Source organism: Megalobrama amblycephala, linkage group LG1 (assembly GCF_018812025.1).
Source record: "Megalobrama amblycephala isolate DHTTF-2021 linkage group LG1, ASM1881202v1, whole genome shotgun sequence".
Taxonomy (NCBI): domain Eukaryota; kingdom Metazoa; phylum Chordata; class Actinopteri; order Cypriniformes; family Xenocyprididae; genus Megalobrama; species Megalobrama amblycephala.
This window is the reverse complement of record NC_063044.1, coordinates 28,164,271-28,191,547: the sequence shown is the minus strand read 5'-3', so window position 1 is coordinate 28,191,547 and position 27,277 is coordinate 28,164,271. Positions and strand designations below refer to the sequence as shown.

The 27,277-nt window shown below is 37.9% G+C and overlaps 3 protein-coding genes across 4 annotated transcripts; all 3 read right to left on the bottom strand.

Annotated features, from left to right (window-relative positions):
* Positions 1–217: 217 nt before the first annotated feature.
* gcdhb (glutaryl-CoA dehydrogenase b) lies at positions 218–10,496 on the bottom strand. Its single transcript, XM_048187471.1, has 12 exons — positions 10,343–10,496; positions 9,728–9,840; positions 9,032–9,070; positions 8,792–8,932; positions 8,594–8,656; positions 7,040–7,210; positions 6,752–6,881; positions 5,982–6,198; positions 4,651–4,754; positions 4,322–4,447; positions 3,028–3,188; positions 218–735 (listed from the first exon to the last, which is right to left on the bottom strand). Exons 2-12 carry the CDS (start codon positions 9,825–9,827, stop codon positions 662–664), a joined length of 1,326 nt encoding a protein of 441 aa, XP_048043428.1. The 5' UTR covers positions 9,828–9,840; positions 10,343–10,496; the 3' UTR covers positions 218–661.
* Positions 10,497–10,660: 164 nt separating this feature from the next.
* Positions 10,661–19,221, bottom strand: LOC125266621 (sensor for unfolded proteins in the ER ire1-like). The gene is made up of 10 exons (XM_048187458.1): positions 18,902–19,221; positions 18,390–18,429; positions 17,966–18,217; positions 17,074–17,676; positions 15,276–15,439; positions 14,271–14,491; positions 13,371–13,535; positions 11,633–11,744; positions 11,372–11,460; positions 10,661–11,256 (listed from the first exon to the last, which is right to left on the bottom strand). Exons 2-10 carry the CDS (start codon positions 18,400–18,402, stop codon positions 11,154–11,156), a joined length of 1,722 nt encoding a protein of 573 aa, XP_048043415.1. The 5' UTR covers positions 18,403–18,429; positions 18,902–19,221; the 3' UTR covers positions 10,661–11,153.
* A 1,559-nt stretch (positions 19,222–20,780) lies between these two features.
* LOC125266613 (2-5A-dependent ribonuclease-like) lies at positions 20,781–25,647 on the bottom strand. Of its 2 annotated transcripts, XR_007184520.1 has the most exons (9): positions 25,448–25,521; positions 25,157–25,210; positions 24,681–24,930; positions 23,759–24,373; positions 23,352–23,518; positions 22,973–23,179; positions 22,305–22,440; positions 21,593–21,681; positions 20,783–21,471 (listed from the first exon to the last, which is right to left on the bottom strand). XR_007184520.1 is itself a non-coding variant. In XM_048187441.1 (8 exons), exons 5-8 carry the CDS (start codon positions 23,143–23,145, stop codon positions 21,375–21,377), a joined length of 495 nt encoding a protein of 164 aa, XP_048043398.1. In that variant the 5' UTR covers positions 23,146–23,179; positions 23,352–23,518; positions 23,759–24,373; positions 24,681–24,930; positions 25,157–25,647; the 3' UTR covers positions 20,781–21,374. The 2 variants fall into 2 exon arrangements, 1 of the variants encoding a protein (XP_048043398.1); XM_048187441.1 differs by having other exon boundaries at positions 20,781–21,471; positions 25,157–25,647.
* Positions 25,648–27,277: the final 1,630 nt, after the last annotated feature.

Below are 27,277 nucleotides of genomic sequence, written 5' to 3'. Positions count from 1 at the left end.
AACTAAGGTTTAAGCTTTGTAGGATTAAGGTTTTTCTCCCCCAGCATTAGTTACTGAAAACTCATTTCATTCATTGCCAATTCTCTTTATGGCTTTCTCAGCACAAATGAGCTGCTCTAAATAACTATAGATGGCAAGATACAATATTACAAAATGAGAATTTGATAACCGGCCATAGAGCCCCTCATCTGCGTAATGAAAACCAAAGTGGAAACACTAATATTTCACATTTTATTCACCTGTATTAAATATAATTTGTTCAAAACAGCCTAACCGTTTGACATTTTTCTATAATACATCAATGTACAAACAAAAACGTGCACTTTTTCATCTCTGCGATCCTTGGTGCTTTTTTTTTTTTTTTACAAATCTACTTCAAAAACCTGCAGTCAAACCTTATTTCAAAGTGTGATTAGTTAGAACATAGAAAAATAGATCTCTGACAAAGACTACATGAAGCACAGACATGAAAAAAATCACATACATTACCTGAAATACTGCGGTTTCTTTCCATTACATTTAGAGAATATCGCATTTATTAAACGATTTCAAGTAAGTTGTAATGGTAAATGATGCAAACTCCACAAGCGTTCTGAACTGAAAGGGGTTAAAAGGCAACAGAAGTCTGAGTAAATGATGTGTACAGTAGGGAGACAGCAGCTCATTTGTCCACGGTGAAGGACTGCAGTCCAGTGATGGCTCTGCCCAGGATCAGGGCATGGATGTCATGGGTACCTACAAAAGATGACAAAAATCAATGTTGTGTTTGATCAAAATATTACACACACAAGGCATGCTGACAAATCTACATGTGCAATCTGGTTTTGCTTTTCGAACTTTTACTTCATAAAAGAACAAATTTTAACCTGTTAACTTTCACCCTCTTTCTAAGCACAGATCTGAACTAAATGCTTGCAATTCATGAATGCTTTGGAATACAGATCTAAGCTTGGTCTCTTTTTAAAGAAGACGCCCAACAGATTATTGAAAGCAGCTTCAAAAAATGAAAGCATAAAGTTATAGAAGTTTACGTTTACTGTAAAGCAGGGGTGTCAAACTCAGTTCCTGGAGGGCCACATATTTTACAATATTATTTGGACCATAAAATTGCTAGAAAATCAAAGCCATATGTCTAACCGAGTTCCAACGCTAAAAGGTTTGAAAGTACTGTTTGCATGGTAATGCAATGTCCAGTTTTGGCCACGTATACACTGCCGCTAAATTCAGTTGTCAGTTCACCTTTTAGTGCTTAATCCCGTTCTGTACACACGGTTCAGTAATTTACAGTAGTGACGAACGCATTTTCAAAAATTCTATGCAGCGTGTACAGAACCGAATGACGTATTTAATCTCTCCTCAGAGACGTGTCTCTCTTCTGTATGTGTGCGGTGAAGAAAACCACAGGGAAAGATGTACAAGGCTTGACTCAAATCATGTTGCCAGATTATGCTAGAAAAAGCCCATAAAAAACAGAGATACATTTAATTGCTTTATATTGAAAACAAAACCAAAATATCGCAACCCACACCTGCCCACTTTAATATCCCCATAAATGTTATTGCTTTATGAGCCAAGCCCAAAATGCTTATAATAAGTGGACATAGCAACACTTCAAGAGCACGCTCTGTGAAGCAGCCTTATAAACAGAAACAAAACATGACGCCTTTGTAAACATTGGTTTAGTTAAAGGTGCTAAAGAGGATGTTTTGTTTTATACATTTTTGCAATATTACTTGAAACTGTCTTTACTAACTGATAAAAGACTATTTATTAGGTGCACTGAAAGTAATAATATTAATATACATCATCTGTGCACGAGGTAGGGCCTTAAAAACATCAGCCAATCGTTTATGCGATTATCGCGTAAACAATTGGCCCTCTGGCTTGTCAATCACTGCTGTGACGTTCCTTTTGAGAGACGTGCGCGGATTGGCCCTCTGGCTTGTCAATCACTGCCATGACGTTCCTTGTGAGAGACACGCGGCTGCACGCTCCAGTAACTTTCCACACTCCACAGGCGCCGCATGCAATGTTTTTGTCCGGAGACAGGAGTAACAACTGCAGATTATTAGTTACCTGCGGTGAGTCCGACATAATGAATCCACTAACACGACACAGCGAATGCCGGTGGTAAACACTCGTGTTCCAATACTCATGCACGAATTTTGGGAGGCGTTCCCTCGAAATTCTTACGCATGCGCTCATTTCACAAACTCAGTAACAGTCTTTGGTTTCTCAGTCGACGAAAAGATCCTCTTTAGCACCTTTAAAATAGCAGAATAATGGCTTCACTCCCGTATTTAAATGCGGTTGTCACTCCTGAAACTTTACAGTTTGTACGTGGCCTTTTAATTGTGTTAAAGCTTTCGAATGATACAAAAGTCATATTGATTACTAAAATATGTGATAGGGAAAAAAGGCAATAAATGATGGAGCTCCTAAAGGGACATGAAAAAAAAATAGATTGAAGGAAAAATTAAATATCAATACTTTTGCGTTTTTACGCAAATGTTTTGTGTTCCCCGAGAAACTGCAAAAATGCAAATGCAAAAGTTCTGAAAATATAATAAATAAATAAAGTATGGCAAGTGTCCAGCTACTAGCACTGACAGTTAACTGGCTATAATGTATATGATCGTTACTTACTGTAAAACTATGCACTAACAAACAGCCACCTTTATGGTGACTGTTAATTTGTTAATTTGTGCCAGTATTTGTAGTTTATATTTTGGGTTACAGTGGCAGTGTTTATGAAATTATATAGTATTCCTCTAAAAAAGAATAAGGGAAAAGACAGGATGTATTGAATAGGTTTGTTCCTGGAAATAATATAAAAAAATGCTTTAATGCAAGCTTTCGGTTGTCCTCCAAAAATTTGCTTTGTAATCCCGATCACTTTCCTAAAGGCTCAGAGCATTACAAAACTCTCATCTGTGCTGTGAACAGCAACAGGAAGTTTAAATCAGGGATTACACATCGGTTTCTCTGTAATGCCTGATCTTATCACTTTATTCACATCTCTCTGACCTTCGTAAGTGTTGACGGCTTCCAGGTTCAGGACGTGACGAATGACGTGATACTCGTCTGCGATGCCATTTCCTCCCAGCATATCTCGGGCCTGTCTAGCGATATCGAGGGCTTTACCGCAAGAGTTCCTCTTCAGCATAGATATCATCTCTGGAGCCGCTCTGTGAACGTAGATCAGAGAGTAAAGACCGTTAGCTTGGATAGACCTCAATGAGGGGTAATTCCCTTACATATTAACATAATTCTTTGCAGACAGGTTTTAAATTCTAAATTAAATTGTATGTTTTTAATTAAAGTTCAAATAGCCTTTACTTCCTGCAGAGCAGATTTACAGGACAGGAAACAGGAAACTTCACTGGGGTATTTTTGTAATGATAAATATTGAAGTGACTTGTAATAAAAATGACTTGAGATAAAGTACTGGACCTTTTAAAAAATCTAATCTATTTATATTCACATTTACTTAAGTTATATTTAAAAAAAAAAACAGCGAAATAATGGGAAGCATCTAAGCATTTTCATATTTTTCCTCTTTACCAGAATTTCCACGACTTCATCTGTTGTTGATTATTGGATGAGGAATATTTTGTTAATCATATTATAGCAAATATAGTCATAATGACCAATTTTTAGTTTACCAAGTACCAAGTTTTTCATGACCCTGTAAAATGTGTAAATTGCACAGAGCATATGTCTTTCCCTGTTCCACACTTAATCCCTTCATCCTCACAAAAATGATATCCATAGCCTGGTTTCTACTCAAATTACCCAGAACAATTTGTCCCAGGAACTTTTTTTCCCCCAGACCTGTTTCTGTCTGCATTTCCATTGTGGTCTAAAGTTCCGTGAAGATTAGACAAATTAGTCCGGAGCACACGACTTTCCAGTTCCCGCTGGATTTCATCTTCCATATATAAGCTTAATAAAGCCTTAACCTCGTCGTTGGTCTGTCAGTCATATTTTTTAAACTCCATTGTTGATTTGAATAGCAAACAACTCTTACTGCACACACCGCAACAGACTTTTAAAAATGCTGGTTAAAATAAAATGCTGCGTGAACTCGACCAATCAGCATGTTCAGTGCCAAAGTCCCACCCCCAAAAGTTCATGAACTTTGAAAAAGTACTACTTCGTGAACAGGGACTTTCTGAGGGGGAAATTTTTACCCGGAACTTCATTTAGACCCTGTGGTCGAGTACCACCTTAAAGTCCCTAGTTCCTGGGGAAAGTTCCTGCAGTGGAAAGGCTAGTCTATAAATCCTAAAAACTGCAGAATCATAAAGATGAACCTCACTTTTTGTCATCTATTAGTCGGCCCAGCTGCAGACACGACTGCAGGCCGATGGTGATCTCGGTCAACATGTCTGCCATCTTCTTCTGGATCAGCTGGTTTCTGGCTAGAGGAACTCCAAACTGGATTCTAAAGAGAACATTACAGGTCACGTTACATTCTGAAAAATAACATCTGTAAGAACCATATAGAAAATAACTATAAGGGGAGCCAATCTTAGCAAGCAAGCAATAAACTGTTACTTACATTAACATTTACATTTTAAAATCCTTCCACACTTTCCACATCATCTAGTCAGTCATTAATGAGAACAGATGGTGACATGTTCTGACCTGTCCAGTGTGTACTGACGTGCGGCGTGGAAACAAAATTCTGCGGCTCCCAGAGCTCCCCAAGCGATGCCATAGCGAGCGTTGTTCAGACACCCGAATGGACCCTGGTGAACAAGGAAGAAAACCCCGGCTATATTAGTATTATTACCAAAAAAAAAAAAAAGTATTATACATTGGCAAGAGTTGCGTCCCAAGTAACGCACTATACACTCATCCATGTATGTGTATGAATTTATTTAGGTTATTTTGTCATATAACAATGGAGTCTGATCGCCCCTCCCCCTCCGCTACATAATAAAAGTTGCGACAGTTGAGTGCATGAAGTGTCCAACATTCCACACTTTGTTTGGAATTCTCTGTGTGAATGCACTACTCGCACTATTTATACTTAAAAACGTCACAAAATAGTGCATAAGTACATGAATTGGGACACACCTAAGGTGATCAGTGGAGTTTGGAACTGATATAAGGGCTGATTATGACTTCCATTAATCAGCTGATGAATCTCAAAATGGCCAACAATGAAATTGGCTTGAGCAATATAGACACTATTCAGTTCATTTGGCTGCATTGGGACAGTACAAAAAAAAAAAAATCAGCACAAAAAGCATATGCGTGTTATGGTTTTTGTGCTGATTTTTTTTTTGTATTGTACTCTTAAATTATTTATCTGTGAGCATCATTTGCTCATAATCTTTAAACAGAATAACTCTCCCTCCCTCTTGCAGCTCATCTCTTCTCTTCTCTGATGATGTGTTTACTGGTGCGAGGGCGGGGCAACCTGTCATTCACATGAGATCCTCCAATAGCAAACCACAACCATCCAATCAATTCCCCATGGACAAAATCAAGCCCCACCCTACATTTATTCTTCTTTGAGAAGCCGTTTTACTTGGATACGTCACAATAGGGAAGAAACGTCTATCACACCTTCTGTTTCAAAGCATTGACTTTATCAAGTCAAGTCACCTTTATTTATATAGCGCTTTTTACAATGCAGACTGTGTCAAAGCAGCTTTACAGTGATAACTGGTACATAATTTTGGCTCTTAAAGAACAGTGTCAATGCAGGCAGTTCAAATGTCAAGTCAAATGTCAAGTGTCCCCAACTAAGCAAGCCAAAGGCGACAGCGGCAAGGAACCCAAACTCCAAAAGGTGACATCAGGTGGCAAATAGGTGTTAAAATGGAGAAAAAAACCTTGGGAGAAACCAGGTTTAGTCGGGGGACCAGTCCTCCTCTTTATTTCTATGCCTACTACTAATAAAGTAAAGTCAATAAACCCTGAGCCAGTGTTTCTTGATGGTGTCTCATGCAGTTTCTCTCACTCACCGCCAGTCCTGTAACTTTGGGCAGCAGGTTTTCCTCTGGCACTTCCACCTCGTCCATGATGATCATGCCGGTGACTGAAGCCCGTAGAGAAAACTTGCCCTCGATCTTGGGGGTGGACAGACCCTTCATGCCACGCTCCAGGATGAAACCTCGCACCTTCCCGTCCTCGCATTTGGCCCAAACCACACAGATATCTGCCTCGGGTGAGTTTGTAATCCTGTGCAAGATGGGAGCAAGTTTGAGATGACAGAAGAGACGCTTTGTCACGCTTTGTCATGTTAAAAACACCACACTGACATCTGAACAACATTAAAAACTTGATTTTCACCACTGGGGGACTTTAAAGTCTAATTTTAGATTTTTACTTCAGGCCACTGTATAAAAGATTAAAAATTCATAAAAGTTTTTTGTTAATTTGTGAAGATTATGATGAGCAAAAGGTGTTAGAATCATAATCTTTTGTTGGTCACAGAGCTTATTTCCTGCAATAATCCAATTGGGTTTTTGTCAAGGGAACCAGGGTAATGCAAACTTCTGGGATGGGCTACAAAAATACATCATAACTGTGGCGTTCTGGCACTGGCAGTAACTGTCCATTAAGTGAATGCAGTCCTTATAAAAAAAAAAGCCTTATAGCAGCACCATGTGGACACAGACTGTAAATGGCAGAGAACCTTACTTTGTACAGACGGATTGTGATTTCTTCCATGCATGTGTGAACTCTACTGTTGTTCTAAACCTGCGTTGTATAAGAGCGGCGCTGGACCCACCAGGTCTTGGAGCCGGTGAGGGTGAAGGTGCGACTGGACGGGTTGTACTTGGCCCTGGTCTCCATGCCGCCCGGGTCACTGCCATGGTTTGGCTCGGTCAGTCCAAAACAACCTAGAATCTCTCCTCGTGCTGCACAACACATAGACATTATGCTGTCTGCATGGTTATGAACTTAAGTGAGTGAATCTTATGAGCAATACTTCAGCCCAAAGTCAAAAGATAAAGAATGTGAACCATTGAGATGTTTTGCATCGTGACTCATTTCCTGAATTGTTCTGCAGTCTTACCCAGTCTGGGCAGGTATTTCTGCTTCTGTTCCTCGGTGCCATAAGCATTGATGGGGTGCATGACCAGCGAGGACTGCACACTCATGACCGAGCGATAGCCGCTGTCCACTCGCTCCACCTCGCGAGCGATGAGACCGTACGCCACGTAACTTGTGCCAGCACAGCCGTAACCTTGATAGGGAAGTGTGCGTGAGAGAGTTACAGAAAAGTATAAATGGTTACACAATAACACTTTAAAATAAGGTTTCATTTGTTAGCGTTAGTTAATTGAACAACACTTCTACAGCATTTATTCATCTTAGTTAAATGTAAATTTCAGCGTTTTCTGATATATTTTTTTAGATCAAAAGTTGTATCAGTTAACAGTTAGTTACTTTTTCAAATAAGTAACGCAAGTTGCTTTTTCACATTTGACTGACAGCTCTCCTGTCCTCATGTTGAGAGAAATACAGTCCAGAGGTGTTGTGTGCACTTTATGAACACGATGGTTATTGTAGTTTCAGACTAAATGTGAACATTTACTCATCTCACTTGCACGAAAACATTCAGTATTACTCAAAATGAATAAAAACAATCTCGGAATTTTATGCAAACCTGTAATAATTAACTATATTAAATTACACAAATATATATTTATGTGTTTTATTTCACTTTATTAACAAATGTCTTTGCTGCTTAAAGGTCCCGTTCTTCGTGATCCCATGTTTCAAACTTTAGTTAGTGTGTAATGTTGTTGTTAGAGTAGAAATAAAATCTGTAAAATTTTAAAGCTCAAAGTTCAATGCCAAGCGAGATATTTTATTTAACAGAAGTCGCCTACATCGAACGGCCAGTTTGGACTACATCCCTCTACTTCCTTCTTTAATGACGTCACTAAAACAGTTTTTTGACTAACCTCCGCCCACAGGAATACACAAGAGTTGCGTTTGTAGAGTGTGTTTGTCGCCATGTCGTCGAAACGCTGTTATTTTCATCCCGCAGTCCAATCACCGGGTCTGATTCCGGCTCAAATTGATAGGGTAAAATTAAAGACATGTTTACAATAACACTGAGCGCGTGCATCTCCACGTTATGGTAAGAGGCGTGACCTTTCCGGGCAAGGAGTGCTAAGCTGCTGTCGAATCACAACACAGGAACCGTTGGCACAATCAGAACTCGTTACGTATTTCTGAAGGAGGGACTTCATAGAACAAGGAAGTCATCAGCCCGTTTTTATGACAGTGGAAACAGCGGTATACAGATAAGTAAATTATGTGAAAAATACTGTGTTTTTTTACACGCGAAACATGAACACATGTTATATTGCACACTATAAACACAATCAAAGCTTCAAAAAAACACGAAAAACGGGACCTTTAACTTAAATGATTAAATTCAACCACACTAATAAACAAAAATTACTTTAGATTAGATTTAGAAATAAAAGTGTTGAACTTTCTCCTCCTATATCCTGTTGTAAAATGAAATTCTTATATTTTTTCCGATTTTATTAATTGTGCAGATTTACTCTAATATCGACTGCTGACCAATATGGGACTGGTATATTGTGCATACCTTTAATAGTTGGGCCCAAAACCCCAAGTTCCCCCATCTCAGACACAATCTCACGATGAAAAACTAGAGGAAACAATGAACAGTTAGTTTAAAAATGCCTTCAATCAATGGATACTAACACCCTACTCAATCCATAGCCCATTTTAAAAGTCGTGTTGTTAACTACAAGCTGTCAATGTGATATAAACAAACACTCACCTTCATTTCTGTTGGCCAGCAGGATTCGCGGCATGAGTTTCTCCTGGCAGTAGGTGTGAAAGGAGTCTCGAATCATGACCTCCTCCTCCGTCAGGAGACCCTCCAGCTCCAAAGCATCTCGCCAGTTAAACTGCACTTTAGCTGAGGTTTATAGGACAGGATATAACAAACATGTAGGTTAGTGATCAGCAGATATTCAGAAGCTTAGAGCAGAAAATACTGCAAATGAAGTAAACGTACGTGTTTTCACTTGTTTCTTTTCACCAGACTTCTCTCCATCTGATAGAGGAATAATAGAATTATACATTTGTGCATCTTTACAATGTTATGCATGTGCGAATAGAAATACGCATAAGAAATACACTCCTATTCAAAAGTTTGGGGTCATTAAGATTTTTTTAATACTTTATTCAAAAATGATGCATTGAATTGATCAAAAGTGACAGTAAAGACATTTATACGGTTACAAAAGATTAAAAAATTCTGTTTCCCTTGAACTTTCTATCATCAAAGATTCCTGAAAAAAATAATACAACAAAAAAATTAAGTAGCACCATTTTCAACTGATAATAAGAAATGTTTCTTGAGCACTAAATCATACCAAATATTATTTCAGATAAGGAAATTATCAAGCTTGAAAAACATAACTTATATTCTGTACTTGAGCTCAGCTGTGGAATAAAGACTTTATAAAATTAAAATTATTAATGTTGTTCCAAACCTGTATGTTGTTATTTTTATTAATCTTTACCTGCATAATGATTTGCATGAATGATTTGATTCGAATAAAGACTCAGTTCCAGTCTGTTCATCACATAAATACACTGTGTGGCTTTAAAACTATTGAAATATATCTCAAAAACTGTATGGATAAACAAACAAACAAAAAACACAAACAGGTCTGGAACAACACAAGGTCCAAACTGCTGTTCTGACCCTTTGGAGAAGCCGCAGCAGTTTTCTGTGATCTGGAAGCTGTAAAGAGGACACATCTCTGGCTGTTCCCAAGCAGACGACTCACACTCCTTAATGCCATGATGAGTGAGCCTCTGTAAAATTAATAATGCATGTCATGAATGTCATAGAGCAACCATACATTACAATGCATGCATGTATCAAAACACAGACGACACTGCCTTATACATTTCCATGCATTATTATTAAATCTTTATTTTATCAGGCCGGTCCTTTCAAATTAATATTTGTTTTAGCAAAATGGCAGCACACAATTTCAGAATACAAATTAGGGAATCATGTCAAACTATTCTGAAGTAACTGGTTAAAACTCCCAAGACACTATATACAGGATATTAACATTGTGTTTTAAATAACAGATTTCATAATACAACTACAGCAGAGTTTCAGTCACTGTCCACTGTCCAGTGTAGGTAAACAAATCCTCAGGCATTTATTCTGTAAGCATTAGCGTCACAGTTCTTGGCCACAAGTCATGCACACAAATAGCAGTTGACCTAAAAGCACAGGTAACATTTAGCAGCGAATAAAGGACTCGGGTATAATGTCATATAAACAGATAAAAGCTTCACGTACCTGGAAACCACGAATTATGAGCAGACCGTACAACTAGCGCACTTTTATCATCCAGCGATAAGGACGTTGGACAGGTGGGATTTTTTTTGACAGCGCATGCAGGGCGGAAGAGGAACGTGAATGCGTGAAAGATGGAAGGTCAGGACGCCATTTTGAGTGTGGCACACAAAGCGTCACTGAACCATATGAAAATTAACTTACTTTTTCCTACATATATTATTTTCTGTATTTATTTATACATAATTTCTTAAGGTTTAGACTTCCATACTATAGATGTTATAGTAGAAATGTCACCTAAAGGAATAATATGTGAAGTCATTTAGAAAAATATTTAAAATTTATTTCAAAACATTTTCCAAACAAACATAAAATATAATTTTCAAGTGCATCACTAGTTTGGATTGTAGGCCCTGCTTTTCCAAAAGACATACTCAGTGACTGCTTTCATAAACCATTTATCTACATAAGTGGTCGATTTCAGAGAAGCCACAAAGCACAATTCAAACAAACATGTTTACACATCCACCAACTTGCTACTGCATTTTTAGTTTGTTAAAACAAAACCTTATATTTGAGTGGACACTGAAACCTTTGTAATTAAAAGATAAAATATAATCGCAGCTTCTTTTCTTTTCTTTTTAACTTTAATCTGTGAATCTATCCACTGAACTACAAAATCCCAGGAACAACCCAATTGAAATGAAGTCATGTAACAATTTTGAGAACAGTGCTTGAATGACTGCTCTCCATGTTGGATGTGAAATCTGTAACCGCTTTTGCCATGTTGTGGCGTAATGTCCTCTCAGCTTCTTCAATAATTCCAGTTTAAGTGTTTAGCCACTCTGTGTAAACTGATGAAGAAGTCCGGGAAAAGACCAAAAATGTTCCTCTCTTCAAATTCATTTCTGACATTTCTGTTAGAAACAAAAGACAGAGTGAATTAAAATCAAAACAGAAGCATTACAGTCACAAAGATAAACAGAACAGAGATGTAATTGAGATCTGGATGAACATTTTCGTCTCACTTACGCATGCACCAGTTTGTTGCGCAAAACACGCAGCAGGCCAAGTACGTCCTCTGGAAGCTTTTTGTTAATGTCTGTCCATATGTCTGAAAGCTGCAAATAAACATACATTTTTTTGTGCTTGACCAGCATGGATGGTCTACTGTGCTACACATTATTAGTAGTCCCAAGTTACACAGCCTTGAATGAATTAGGAAAAATGTACAAAGCAATAAGAGGAAGGCTCTTGTTTCGGTGAGTCTTGTTGTTTTACAGTTTTACTCACCTTTGATTTCCAATTCGAAAAGGTTTTTCCCTCTGTGACATCTTTTGCAGTGTCGAAGAGCTTCCAAAGGTTTTTTAAATCCTCACCCACTATAGCAAGGATGTCATTTCTCCTGAAGGACAAAAAAATGAGCAGTCAAAGAGTTGCACGTGAATCAAATGTCAAGAATGGTGTATATATATATCTAACTATCGAATATATATACAGTGGTGTGAAAAAGTGCTTTCCCCCTTCCTGATTTTTTATTTTTTGCATGTTTGTCACACTTTAATGTTTCAGATCATCAAAGATATCACAAGTACACACAACATGCAGCTTTTAAATGAAGGTTTTTATTATGAAGGGAAAACAAAATCCAAACCCACATGGCCCTGTGTGAAAAAGTGCTTGCCCCCTAAACCTAATAACTGGTTGGGCCACCCTTAGCAGCAATAACTGCAATCAAGCGTTTGCAATTACTTGCAGTGAGTCTGTTACAGTGCTGTGGAGGAATTTTGGCTCACTCATCTTTGCATGAACCGCCTTTTTAAGGTCATGCCACAGCATCTCAATAGGACTGAGGTCAGGACTTTGACTAGGCCACTCCAAAGTCTTCATTTTATTTTTCTTCAGCCATTCAGAGGTGGACTTGCTGGTGTGATTTGGATCATTGTCTTGCTGCAGAACCCAAGTTCACTTCAGCTTGAGGTCATAAACAGATGGCCGGACATTGTCTTTCAGGATTTTTTGGTAGACAGCAGAATTCATGGTTCCATTTATCACAGCAATCTTCCAGGTCCTGAAGCAGCAAAACAGCCCCAGACCATCACACTACCACCACATTTTACTGTTGGTATGATGTTCTTTTTCTGAAACGCTGTGTTACTTTTACGCCAGACGTAATGGGACACACACCTTCCAAACTGTTCAACTTTTGTCTCGTCAGTCCACAGAGTATTTTCCCAAAAGTCTTGGGGATCATCAAGATGTTTTCTGGCAAAACTGAGACAAGCCTTTATGTTCTTTTTGCTCAGCAGTGGTTTTCATCTTGGAACTCTGCCATGCAGGCCATTTTTGCCCAGTCTCTGTCTTATGGTGGAGTCATGAACACTGACCTTAACTGAGGCAAGTGAGGCCTGCAGTTCTTTGGATGTTGTTGTGGGGTATTTTGTGACCTCTTGGATAAGTCGTCACTGCACTCTTGGGGTCATTTTGGTCGGCCGGCCACTCCTGGGAAGCTTCACTACTGTTTCATGTTTTCGCCATTTGTGGATAATGGCTCTCACTGTGGTTCGCTGGAGTCCCAAAGCTTTAGAAATGGCTTTATAACCTTTTCCAGACTGATAGATCTCAATTACTTTCTTTCTGATTTGTTCCCTAATTTCTTTGGATCTCAACATGATGTGTAGCTTTTGAGGATCTTTTGGTCTGCTTCACTTTGTCAGGCAGGTCCTATTTAAGTGATTTCTGGGTGTAGCTAGGCCTGGGTGTGGCTAGAAAAACTGAACTCAGGTGTGATAAACCACAGTTATGTTTTAACAGCAGGGGCAAGCACTTTTTCACACAGGGCCATGTGGGTTTGGATTTTGTTTTCCCTTCATAATAAGCATGACATAATGTTGTGTTTACTTGTGTTATCTTTGATTCATATTTAAATTTGTTTGATGATCTGAAACATTAAAGTGTGACAAACATGAAAAAAAAAATCAGGAAGGGGGGCAAGCACTTTTTCACACCACTATATATATTTAAATCTTACTTCTTTTCATTATCGATCTTAAGTTGATTGAAGGCCTCATAGATGGTCAGTGTTGCTGTTGGGTCTGTTTCCTCCTTTTCTATGTAGAGGTTGCGAATTTTTGATAAAGTCTCATAGTTCTGGATTTCAGGCCTATCACCCAGCTTCCTGAGGACAGCATCTTTGCTGAAGGAAATAAAAGGCAGGCAGTGAGCAGGGCAGTTCAGCAACAGAACAAGGCTGTATGTTCAGAAAGAGTATGTCAAACCCAGCATTCACCATATGCGTGTTTCTCTGAGGTATGTTACAGTGTTTTGAGCATTAAGGGGGATAGTTCACACATAGAAAACGAAAAGAGTCATCATTTACTCATTCTCATGTTTTTTGTTGTTTTTTTTCTTCATTTTTTTTTTAAGATGAATGTTCTGGACACACTTATCAAATACAATGAAAGCAAATGAGGCCTGTCAAGCTCCAAACAATAAAATAAAAAAATGATCATTTTAATAATGGCTGAATTGTAATTGTCACGTAATGGTATATATAGTAAGTCACACAACAAGGGAGAATTACAAAAACACTATTTAATAATAAATCCATAGGAGAAAGGCAAGTCCAGACAATTAACATAAACGTTATACATAGACAAGATTGGACAAAGAACTGAAAGACAGAGGGAAAATATATACTAGAAAAAATGAGGAGTGATTAACAGGGCACAGGTGAATGACATTACTAATAAGACAGACTGGGGAGAAACTAGGTCACCAGGACTGAACCAAAAACACACAGGACACATGATGTGACAGTAACATTTGGATGAATGATTCACAGCTCAAGATAGATGCCAAGATGTGGCAATAGCTGAATGGCAGATGTCAAAATCACCTGAACGTTTTACAAACATAACTTATAATTTACCTGGAATCATCCCAGAAATAAGGGTGTCGTAGGACCTCATCAATGGTCAGTCTCTCAGCTGGGTCTTTGTTGATCATCCATTCAAGGAGATCCTTGGCTACTATATCTTGTACATGTTCAAGAGAGTACATCCCAATCTTGATGTTCCCCTCACAATCCTTCATGTCCCCAAAAGGATGTTTTCCATCAGAGAGGATGTAGTACACCAACATCCCAGCAACCTGAGAAGCACATATTGACCAGACAGTGAGAAATAAACTGGAAGAACTTATAGAAAACGTTGTTCTTTTGCTATTCACTCATCCACACACATTTAATTTTGTTGACAAAACAAATGCTGAATTTTCTGAAGAGCAATTTTGTCATAAAAAATTCACTATTAAAGTATCATTACACCCACCCCCAAAATATTTTCAATATTTCTAATACTTCTGCTATATTTACGATTAAGCTGCCTATTTTCAAACTATTTTATTAACATTAACAAAACTGATGTTAACTTAATTTCTTTCTCCTTTTGAACACAAAAGAAGATATTTTGGAGAATATGGGTAACAATACTATGAAAGTCAATGGGATGCATCAACTGTCTGGTTACCCAATTCTTCTTCTGTGTTCAGCAGTCATATGGACTTTTTGTGTTCTTTTTGTACAATGAAAGTGAATGGGGACTTGAAGCTTGACACCCCAAGCTGCTGTTCCCTTTTATTGTTTAAATAGAAAAGCTCATATTTTGTGTTCTACAAAGAACATCACATGGATTTATAATGACATAAGGTGAGATAATGATGACTGTTTATTCCTTTAAGTTTCAGGGTTAAAGTTTAACTCTCTCAGTGATCTTCATGCAGAAAGAAGCTGACTCTGACTCTGATGATCATTTTCACTTTGACTAAAATAAGTCTTCAGTATAATTTTGTAATCAAGAACATTTAACATCATCAGAAATAATACCACAATCTACCATTAGCCTGGTGAACAGCTGATTCATGGTATTTCACAAACCTGGATGTCTGAGCTCTTTTTGTAATGACCCTTTTCAGTCTGATTCAGGATCTCTGTTGCCTCCCAGCCTTGTGTACCAGCTCTAACAGTATGAACTGTGCTTCTGCCCTCCTCCAGTTTGCGACTTAAGCCAAAGTCAGCAAGCCTTGCATTTTTTCCTGAATCTGTTGAGAATATGTTTAAGAGTTTTGATATCACCATATATTTTGATGTCACGACATGTTATATAATCTCTCTCTCTCTCTCTCTCTCTCTCTATATATATATATATACACACTATATTGCCAAAAGTATTGGGACGCCCCTCAAATCATTGAATTCAGGTGTTCCAATCACTTCCATGGCCACAGGTGTATAAAATCAAGCACTAGGCACGAAGACTGCTTCTACAAACATTTTTGAAAGAATGGGTCGCTCTCAGGAGCTCAATGAATTCAAGTGTGATACTGTGATAGGTTGCCACCTGTGCAATAAGTCCATTCGTGAAATTTCATCACTACTAAATATTCCACGGTCAACTGTTAGTGGCATCATAACAAAGTGGAAGCAATTGGGAACAACAGCAACTCAGCCATGAAGTAGTAGGCCACGTAAAATCACAGAGCGGGTCAGCACATACTGAGGCTCACAGTGCGCAGAAGTCGCAAATTTCTGCAGAGTCAATAGCTACAGACCTCCAAACTTCATGTGGCCTTCAGATTAGCTCAAGAACAGTGCGTCGAGAGCTTCATGGAATGGGTTTCCATGGCCGAGCAGCTGCATCCAAGCCTTACATCACCAAGTGCAATGCAAAGCGTCGGATGCAGTGGTGTAAAGCACGCCACCACTGGACTCTAGAGCAGTGGAGACGTGTTCTCTGGAGTGACGAATCACGCTTCTCTGTCTGGAAATCTGATGGACGAGTCTGGGTTTGGTGGTTGCCAGGAGAACGGTACTTGCCTGACTACATTGTGCCAAGTGTAAAATTTGGTGGAGGGGGGATTATGTTGTGGGGTTGTTTTTCAGGGGTTGGGCTTGACCCCTTAGTTCCAGTGAAAGGAACTCTTAATGCTTCAGCTTCTTGGCATTTTTGGACAATTTCATGCTCCCAACTTTGTGGGAACAGTTTGGTGATGGCCCCTTCCTGTTCCAACATGACTGCGCACCAGTGCACAAAGCAAGGTCCATAAAGACATGGATAGGGCTGGGCGATGTATCGAATGCTTTTGACGTGATGTGATATTGCGTGGCTTATCAGTGATCTACGGCTCTGTCTATTAAATGCCTCTCCATTTGAAAGCAGGTGATGGCGATTTAGCGGTAATCAGGGAACCGGCTTTACTGAAGAAATGCGCGTGACAAAAGCATTCGATACATCGCCCAGCCCTAGACATGGATGAGCGAGTTTGGTGTGGAGGAACTTGACTGGCCTGCACAGAGTCCTGACCTCAACCCAACAGAACACATTTGGGATGAATTAGAGCGGAGACTGTGAGCCAGGCCTTCTTGTCAACATCACTGCCTGACCTCACAAATGTGCTTCTAGAAGAATGGTCAAATGTTCCCATAAAAACACTCCTAAACCTTGTGAAAATCCTTCCCAGAAGAGTTGAGGCTGTTATAGCTGCAAAGGGTGAGCCAACTCCATATTAAACCCTAGAGGTTAAGAATGGGATGTCTTTAAAGTTCATGTGCACGTAAAGGAAGGCGTCCCAAAACTTTTGGCAATATAGTGTATGTAAAATTAATGTTACAGACTAAATTATGATGTATATCCTTGTAAAGCTGCAAACGTAGTAAATAAAACCTATATTTGTACCTATCAAAACATTTCTAGGCTTTATGTCACGGTGTATCACTCCAGCATGATGAAGAACTTGAAGACCAAGAAGCATCTCCTTCACTATTTTCCTCAAAGCGTCGTCTTTGACCTTTTGTTCCTGCAGACGAAGATTTTCCATGTAGTCCTCCAGATCATATTCACAAAGCTGTAGTGCAAGATAATAAAAATCTTCATCTTCTGCTAAGTCCACATACCTGACGATGTTCTTGCTCTCAAGCTTTAAATCTCGTAGATGTTTCAGTTCATTTTCAAAGTCTTTGCTGTTCAGTGGGTCTTTGGTTATTCGTTTAATGGCCACCTCAGTGCCATCTTTCTTCAGGCCAAGATATACTGTGCCACTTCCTCCAGAGCCAATAATATAATTATTACTTCTGGAAAAGTAGATGTTACTGACTTTTTTCTTGGAGGGATCTTTCTGGAGCTCCTCTATTTTACTTCTGTATTTTATTGATAATGGGTTGCACCTGATGAGCTCATCATCATCAGGTCTGTCTGTTTTTTCTTGCACCTTTTCTGTTTCTACTTTTTGATGGTGAGACACAGTTACCTGCTTGTCATAGTCCGTCTGTGAGGATGAACCTGGAAAATCCATTTGAAATAAAAGTTGAGTTTCAATATGTTCTCACTATTAACTAGTTGATTATTAGCGTGCGTATTACTAGGATATTGGCTGTTTATTAGTTATTATTAAGCACATATTAATGCCTTATTCTGCATTACTATATTCTACATCCCTTAATCCTCCCAACTACTACCTTACTGACTATTAATAAGCAGTAATTAGGAGTTTACTGAGGCAAACGTTGTAGTTAATATTTAGATAACAGTGAGAGTTGGACCCTAACTTTTCCCCCCACTATTACCGTACCTTCAAGTTCTTGAATGACATCAGGCTTGATTTCTTGCAGTACTTCGTAAAAAGCAGATTTTACTGCAGGTCCTCCAGATATCACAGCGTTTAAGAGCTCTCTCGTTTGGGTCCTTTTAGAGGTTGCATTTGTGATCTTTGAATACACTCCCCAGGTAAGCTTTCTGTTGTCATGCAGCTTATCAGCAATGGTCATCGCAGATGTGACTCTTTGGATGAGAGCTTCATAGTGTGTGTCCACAAACTCAGCATCTGAGTAAATATCAAAGATAATCAGTTAAAAAAAGACAGTTTTCTCATCTTCAGCACACACTACACAGAAACAAACCAACTAATCAACCAGTAAACCCAGAAAAATTAGATAACTGAATTTAATATATTCTTTCAAATGGTGGATTGAGTGTTTTTTAAATATAAAACTTACGCTGATGTTCCATTGTTTTTCTTCAGCCACTTTAAATAAGCTAAAAAGACAAAACATGTAAAACAACAACATTAACATGCTGCTCTATATATTATAATTAGTCTATAGACTAATTCAAATGCCTGTTTTCGCTGTCAGTGGTTTTGAACAAGACTTTAATTGATATCAGGTATATCAGGTTATATCAGTCATGAATTTCTTCCAGCCAAAATAATTGTGATATTTTAGTGCCATTGTTTTCCTGTTACATTGCGACAACTTACCCCAAAACTTTACACAATTGTTTATCCAGTCAACTGTATGTTTTTGTAGTCAAGATTATTTGCGTTTGTATCCAGAGAAACTGACTTTCAAAAATCAGCTACACTTTAGTAAACAGTGTGACATTTAAAATCGAAAGTAAATTACTTTGCCAAACTGAACAACAGCGCTGTCAGAGTATGATAATCGAGAAACTAATAAACACTCATATTTGATATATATATATATATATGTGTGTGAGTTTCACATACCTGTAGTTTATAAGAAACACGGATTTAGTTTCTGTCCTGCAGAAGACAGGGCGGAATACAGATTGACGCTGCGTTGAGAGTGCGGAAGAAGAAGCGATGCAGCCAATCAGATACAACAAAAGTTACAAGACCTGGACCCCTCAGTAGTTGAGATATGTACATCCATAGTAGTGGGTAATTATAGCAATATTTATGTTTGAGCTCAAGCAGCCTTGTGTTGCTATTTATGATTACTTCCTGAAACGAACTTTCACGTGTCCAATTCCTCCTCAAACACTGATGAAGTCATCACGACTTTCATGAAAGCAGAGGAACTTTTAAAGCGATAGTTCACCCAAAAGAATAAAATTCTGTCATTAATTACAAGTAGGAATTTCGTTCATCTTCGGAACACAAATGAAGACATTTTTGATGAACTCTGAGAGCTTTCTGTCCCTCCATTGACAGTTCACGCAGTTACCTCTTTCAAGCCCCAGAAAGGTAGTAAAGACATCATTAAAGTAATCATATGACTGCAGAGGTTCAACCTCATTTTATGAAAAACAACCGCACTATTATAAGAATTTTGTAAGTGTAGCACTTTAAGTGTGTACAGGTGTTTGTAATGATTTTCAGAAGACACTCATTCATTGCATTTCTTTTACAAAACATTTCACAATTGACCCTCTTCACAGACCGTGATGACGCGTTTTAAAGAGTTAGTTCACCCAAAAATGAAAATTCTGTCATTTATTACTCACCATGTCGTTCCACACCCGTAAGACCTTTGATAATCTTCGGAACACAAATTAAGATATTTTTGTTGAAATCCGATGGCTCAGTGAGGCCTGCATAGCCAGTAATGACATTTCCTCTCTCAAGATCCATTAATGTAAAAACATATTTAAATCAGTATATGTGAGTACAGTGGTTCAATATTAATATTATAAAGCGACGAGAATATTTTTGGTGCGGCAAAAAAACAAAATAACGACTTATTTAGTGATGGCTGATTTCAAAACACTGCTTCAGGAAGCTTCGGAGCGTTATGAATCAGTGTATCGAATCAGCGGTTCGGAGCACCAAAGTCACGTGATTTCAACCGTTGGCAGTTTGACACGTGATCTGAATCATGATTCGATACACTGATTCATTTGTGCTCTGATGCTTCCTGAAGCAGTGTTTTGAAATCGGCCATCATATATAAGTCGTATATCCTATATAAGTCGTTATTTTGTTTTTTTGGCACACCAAAAATATTCTCGTCGCTTTATAATATTAATATTGAACCACTGTACTCACTGAACTGATTTAAATATGTTTTTAGTACATTAATGGATCTTGATAGAGGAAATGTCATTGCTGGCTATGCAGGCCTCACAGAGCCAACGGGTTTCATCAAAAATATCTTAATTTGTGTTCCGAAGATTAACGAAGGTCTTACGGGTGTGGAACGGCATGAGGGTGAGTAATTAATGACTAACCCTTTAATGGTCAGCAGCATCATAAATCTTGCAACATTTTTTATATTTTAATTTTTTTTTAAATGCATGTACATTTAAAACACTGTACTTAGTATTATATTGCCTGCATCAAATTACAAAAAAACTAGTTAACGCTGCTGTGAGGGTGTTTCTAATACAGCGGCTATGGGAGTGGCAGTAAAACTGACATCTTTCTCTCTTCTCACTGCTGTTATCAATCGCACTCTATTTTTTTCCTCTTTTTGAAAGTTGTGAAAACACTGTTGCTGAGTTTTTCTTTTGCTATTTGAGCAAATAGAAACACAAAAAATATATTTAATGTATTCTCTCATTCACTGCTCTGAAATTTTACCCAACTATGATGACTTCCGCTTCTGAGAAACCCGGAAATGTGAAAAGGGTCTATATATATATATATATATATATATATATATATATATATATATATATATATATATATATATGAATGAAATTCACATGGGAAAAGAAGCAAAGCATATCGTTAGCCTCATAGCATAATTGCCTAAGTCATTTTTTGGCCAAATTGTGATATCTGCCTTTGAAATATGATCTGGGCAATTATGTTAAAATCATTACATTACTGATTTAATGCATATAAACAGCAAGTCAAAAATGTCAATATTGAATATAAGTCAAAAACTTGATAGCAAAGATGTGCAGGCCTTGAAACCACCGCCAACAGTCTTGAGCTGAACCCAGTATTGTGGAGTTTAGAACTGAGCAATGGGGATTCATAACAACAACATTATACAAACTAGTTCAGCGGAAATCCCGCCCTGCAACCAATTTCATTGGCTGATGTTATAGTGACGGGTAGGTTTAGGGATCAGTGTTTGGTGCAGGCAATCGTCACTGTGATTGACATGCATGGCCAATTAAATCTCTAGAATTGGCTCCAGGGTGGGATTTCTGCTGAACTGTTTTTTTTGGTGGGGAGGGGGGATCACGCCATGGGCTATAGATGTCCAACATCCAATTTCTCTGCCTCTTCAGTATTCCCAGCCCATGTCAGTAGCCAACCGGTGTAAACAGATGAGGAAATCTGGGAACTTATCAATCATCTTCTCTTCATAGAAAAGTTTTTCCCTATTGGAAACAAACAGAACAGTCAAATCTTACAATATATCATATACAATAAATAATATTACATATAAAACCTTCTGTAATAATGTATGCCCCGCCCCACACAACTATTTTATGTACTTACTGATGTCCCAGTGCATTGCGCAAATACCGTAGTAGGCCAAGTAAGTCATTGGGAAGACCTTTGCCAATTTTTGTCCATGTCTCAGGAGCCTGCAGATACAAAGCAAGAGTCTTACACCAAGACATTTTAGAGCAGGAAATACCACTTAATGTCACTCACATGAGATCCACCAATAGCAAACCACAACTATCCAACCATCCAATCAATTCACCATGGACAAAATCAAGTCCGCCCTACATTTTTTCTTGTTCAATAAGCAGTTTCACTCAAATAAATGTGACAATGAGAAAGAAAAGACTATCGCAACTTCTGTTTCATGCATGTATGAATTCAATCTGGTTTGTATTTTCCTTTGCCTTGCATAGTTTGTTGCATGATTTATGATGGCATAATTAATGAATGATCAATGAATTTGCAAGACACACATCTTTTGACAAACAACAAAAGAAATGGAAAGTGTTTCCTCTCCCTTTGGACGTTTATAAGCCTGTTGTTCATTTTGCTATCCTAAGTTAGCTACATTGTCCTCTTTGGCATTGTTTTTTGCCTCTGTCCAATCAGAACAAAGCTACAATCCAATTTGAAGTGGCTAGAATCACTCATCTAGATTGTTGTGCTGTTAATAGTCCAAACACACCCTTAACTGAAACAAACAATATGGCAAGGTGGGGAAAACACATCTCTTTCATTTGGAGAAGAAGTCTTTACTCACGTTTGACTTCCAATCAGAAAAGGATTTTCCCTTTGTGTATTTCTGTACAGTGTCGTAAAGCTCTTTATTGTTTTCATAGTTCTTATATTCCTGGACGTCCTCTTTATTACCCAGATTGTGAAGAACTTCCCTTATCCTGAAGTTAAAACAATGTTGTGAAGGCAAACAGTAAGTGTGAGTCCACATCAATTCTACACATTCAGAGAAACATTTCAGAGAAAGACTGGTGCATATATGAGGGCTAGTCAGGGAATTTGTGATTGGAGGATTTACCTGACATGGTTTTACTCTTATTAATATGATGATATAGCAATTTACTCTTACTAACAGGCAGCAGAGCAGCACATTGTAGAGACGTCTCAAGGAGGATCAGAACTGATGCAGATAGATAGATGCCAAGATAATAGAGAGCCCAAAGTCTAGAAACAAGATCCTGCCAGCGTCTCAGTATGAGAGGAGAGTCGAAGAGCATTAGGCAAAAACAGCAACTGAAATACTGGAGATAAGCACATAAGGGGAGCAAGAAGTAAAAGAGTAAAAGGATGCAGAGGAAGCCTAGGCAGAAGATATATCATTAGTATAATTGTAATAGTGAAAACCACCTTACAGTGTCATTAAACTGCCACTTTCAGTATAGTGAAAACCACGTATCAAACATTATGATTTACCTTTTATCATCCCAGAAATAAGGGTGATCTAAGACCTTGTCAATGGTTGGTCTCTTCTCTTGGCCTTTATTGATCATCCATTCTATGAGATCCATTGCTTTTTTTGTCTTGGACATTGTCAAGAGAATATTCTCCTTTTGAACTGTTCTCATCTCCAAAAGGATGTTTCCCATCAGAGAGGATGTAATAGGTTAACATCCCTGCAACCTACAATAAATGGGGAAAAAACATTGAAATCTGCACAATACTTAGCACTGGACATGATTACAGTTGTGCAAGAAATCATGATTTCTATTAACTAAACTGATAATCAAATCCTCTCTTAGCTAGATGGTCTCATTTTAACATGATTGCAGTTGATTTATGGTATTTCCCAAACCTGGATGTCTGAGCTCTTTTTGTAACGGCGCTTTGAATCAGTCTGATTCAGGATCTCTGTTGCCTCCCAGCCTTGTGTTCCAGCTCTGTCAGTATACACTGTGCTTTTTCCTTCATCCAGTTTGCGACTAATACCAAAGTCGGCCAGCCTTGCCCTTCCTTCTGTATCTAATAGGAATATGTTTGTTTTGAATGTACTGAATTAAAGTTAAATTCTATCATTATTTACTCTCCTTCATCATGTTGTTCCAAAACTTTATTGTATTTTTTCTTCTGTGGATATTTTGGCTCGCCACCATACAGTGACAATGGAACAACATGATGGTGAGTAAATGATGATAAGTTATGGCTTTAAAGCAAAAGTATAGATTAATTTATATTAATCTGAGAAAAAAAGTATATTTGTACCTATCAAAACATTTCTAGGCTTTATATCACGGTGTATCACTCCAGCATGATGAAGAACTTGAAGGCCAAGAAGCATCTCCTTGACTTTTTCCCTCAAAATGGTCTCGTCATTTTGTTCTTTTGGACGATTTTCCATGTAGTCCTCCAGATCAGACTCACAAAGCTGGTTTGCAAGATAGTAAAAATCTTCATCCTCTGCAAAGGTCACATACCTGACGATATACTTGCTCTCAAGCTTTAAATCTTGTAGACACTTCAGTTCATTTTCAAAGTCTTTGTCGTTCTTTGGGTTCTTTGTGATTCGTTTAATGGCCACCTCAGTGCCATCTTCACTCAAGACAATATACACTGTGCTGCTTCGTCCAGAGCCAATAATGTACTTCTTATCTTTAGAAAAGGAGAGATTCCCTACTTTTTTGATGTCAGTCTCTTTTAACAGCTGATCTATTTTTGTACTATGTATTTTGGAGGAGTTTTGTTTTTCCTCTTTTGTCTTTTGTTTGATATTTTGCTCTTGTACTGTTTTTGCATATTTAGGGCAAGGTTCAATTTCCGGTTCTTCTGATGAACAATTTCTGGTTCTCCTTTTAATCCCTTGTTGAACTTGTACAAAAACTATAAAAGATATGAGAAAATATATGCTATTTAAGGGTCATTCATGTTTTTTTTTTCAATGTTTCTTTAATTTAAGTTCAAAGTTGTATCTCAGTTATTATATTATTTATGTTGTATCTCAATTTTACAACACCGCATAATGCAGTACTTGGAATTATAATTATGCAAACTCACAATTTAATCCAAGAAGTAGCATAAACATATGCAACATGAGTATAAACATCCATTCAGCTGTATCTGTGCCATAGCCAGTTGGGTTTTGCCTTATATGCATTCTTAAGGTTTAGTATTTTCTAATTTCTCTCACCTTGTTCAAGATCTTCAACCAGGAATTTGTCGTTCTCTTTAAGCAAATCGTAAAAAATCAGATTTTGCTTTGTCAGTGTTCAGAGCACCAAGGAGCTCTCTCATTTTATCCTGATTTGTAGAAGCTGTCTTAATCTTTGAGTATGTTTCATTGTGAATTATGTCATCAGACTTCAGTGCATCAGCTATGGGCATCACAACACTAACCCTCTGGATGAGTTCTGCACTGTGATCGTCCACATATCGAGCTTCTGAAAACAAATGACAGTTAAACCAGACTATTTCTCATATGCAATGTGATTAATACTGTAGAGTAGAAACATCCATTCAACGAGTGTTTCCAGACTGAGTTTAAGAGTCAAAAAGTTAGAATTGCGAGATATAAACTCCCAAAATACACACAATGTTGTGTATGAACTACATTTTTAATTGATAGTCTGTGATGGACATGGTTTGGAGTGTCAATTTCAAACGTACTCAGCCGCTCCATTGTTTTTGTTCAGTGGCTCAAAAACTGCAATTCTTGAAAACCTATTTAAAAAGATAAAAGCAATGAAGACAGAAGTAACATGTTGATTTGAATATACAGCTAGTCTATATGTAATTAATATACAAACTATACCATGTCAGTATCCACATAAATCTCATTAACACATCATGCTTATGCAACACATTAAACGTGACAATTGCTGACAGGCTAAATTAGCCTATATTATTATGTATTATATTAAGTATTCATCATAATCAAATAAGTCACGAGAAAACGACCTTTTTTCTTCTTTTGCTCGTGCTCGTCTCGCTCACTTCCTTCTTTCTTCTTCGTCTTCTGTGGATTTATTGGCGGGGAGCATGCCAGCTTTTTGGTGCATACCACCACATCCTGTGCTGGAGTATGAAGTGATTTCAGTATTATGTGTAGGTTAAAAGATGATATCTATATTCTATTCTTAAGTCCACTATATGCTTAATGAATTTTAAAACTGTCTTTACGATTTTACCAGATCCTTGTTTTGTGTTTAATATGTTGCTGATTGTAAATTCTTTGCATCCTATGTTCTGTAGCTCTCTTTGTAGCTCAGTCCTTTCCTGTTCATACCTAGGACATAATAACAACACTTGATCAACTGTTTCCTTTACTTGGCATAGTTCACATAATGCTGCACCATGTTTCCTGTTATATGAAGTGTAGAATTAAGTTTTTTATGGCCCATCCTTAGTCTTGTAAAAGTGACCTGATCTTCTCTACTTAAATTTTGTGTCATTTTACTTTGTTTTACACTATTGTGTATATTATACAAATGTCTTCCTGTTTTACATTCATTACAATTTCTTTGCCATTTCTGATTGCAAGCTTCTTTAATTATACTTTTTCCTTCCATCCTACCTAAATGAAACTGTAATAGTAGGGATGTTCAGTTTAAGTGACTCTTTTATCAGATCTTTCATTTCTAGGTATATCTACATTGTGCTGGTAGCCACTATTATTCCAGCTTGCCTTAATCTATACAATATATTCAATATTTCTATGAAGATATCATATCTAACTGTTTGAAATGTTTGTAGGCTTATAAGTGATGCCATTGAATCTGAATCACAACCTTACTTGGCATTACTTCTTCTACTCAACTAGTGCCATCTGAATTGCCACCATTTCTGCAGTGTACACTGAAGTCCCATCTGTTAACCTCCCATATTTTCCTATTTTAAATTCAGGAACATAAAATGTTGATCCAGTACAACCTGTCTCTGATCCATCTGTGTATATTGGAAGAAATGCATAATAAACTGTTCTGATATATTCTATTGTATAGCTCTTAATTTCATTTTGTCCTTTTGAATATCATGGATTCGTAAATCAGCTTCAGGTTGACTAAAAAACCAAGGAGGTATTGGGGAAATTGTGACCCTGACAGCAACATAATGTCGGGCCGGGTCTGCGTGTAAACCACATGTACCAGATGTGGGCCGGATCTGGGCCGGATCTTCTATCTAGAAAAGATAGAAATGATCAAATAGCTTGATCAAAATGGACACATATTATGCAGATTTTGGTATTTAGCATTCCTGTTAACTGGCTGCAGTTCCACATATTCTCTTCCTTCTCCTCCTGCTTCCACAATGCTTTGGACAAATCTCCCCAAAACAGCTCGAATGCACCTCATTAAACATCCAATTATGAGCACTGCAAGGTTGTGATTATCATAGCCAAAAACTTAAGAATGGGTCTGAAGATATTGCCAAAAACATTGCGGAAGGCATCGGAGATCCAATCTAAACTCCATCCTATCCCCTTATCCTTGGCCTGTTCATTCTGCCACAGATCACCCTGAACCTTTGTCATGTCAGCCAGCACCTTTGAAATGCTACCATTATCAGCATCATATGCTGGAACAAAAGTACAGCATTCTTTACCAATTTTCACACTCCTCCGCTAGAACTGCATCCAGAGCCATTCTGTTTTCTAGAGTCATTTGTCTCAGGGCCCCTACTTCAGTTTTCAAAAATGACAAAGCCGATTGGGTATCATTTGCAAATCGGAATAGTTCGTAATGAATTCTTTTAATCCAATTCATTGAGTCAGTTACATCACTGTGAATC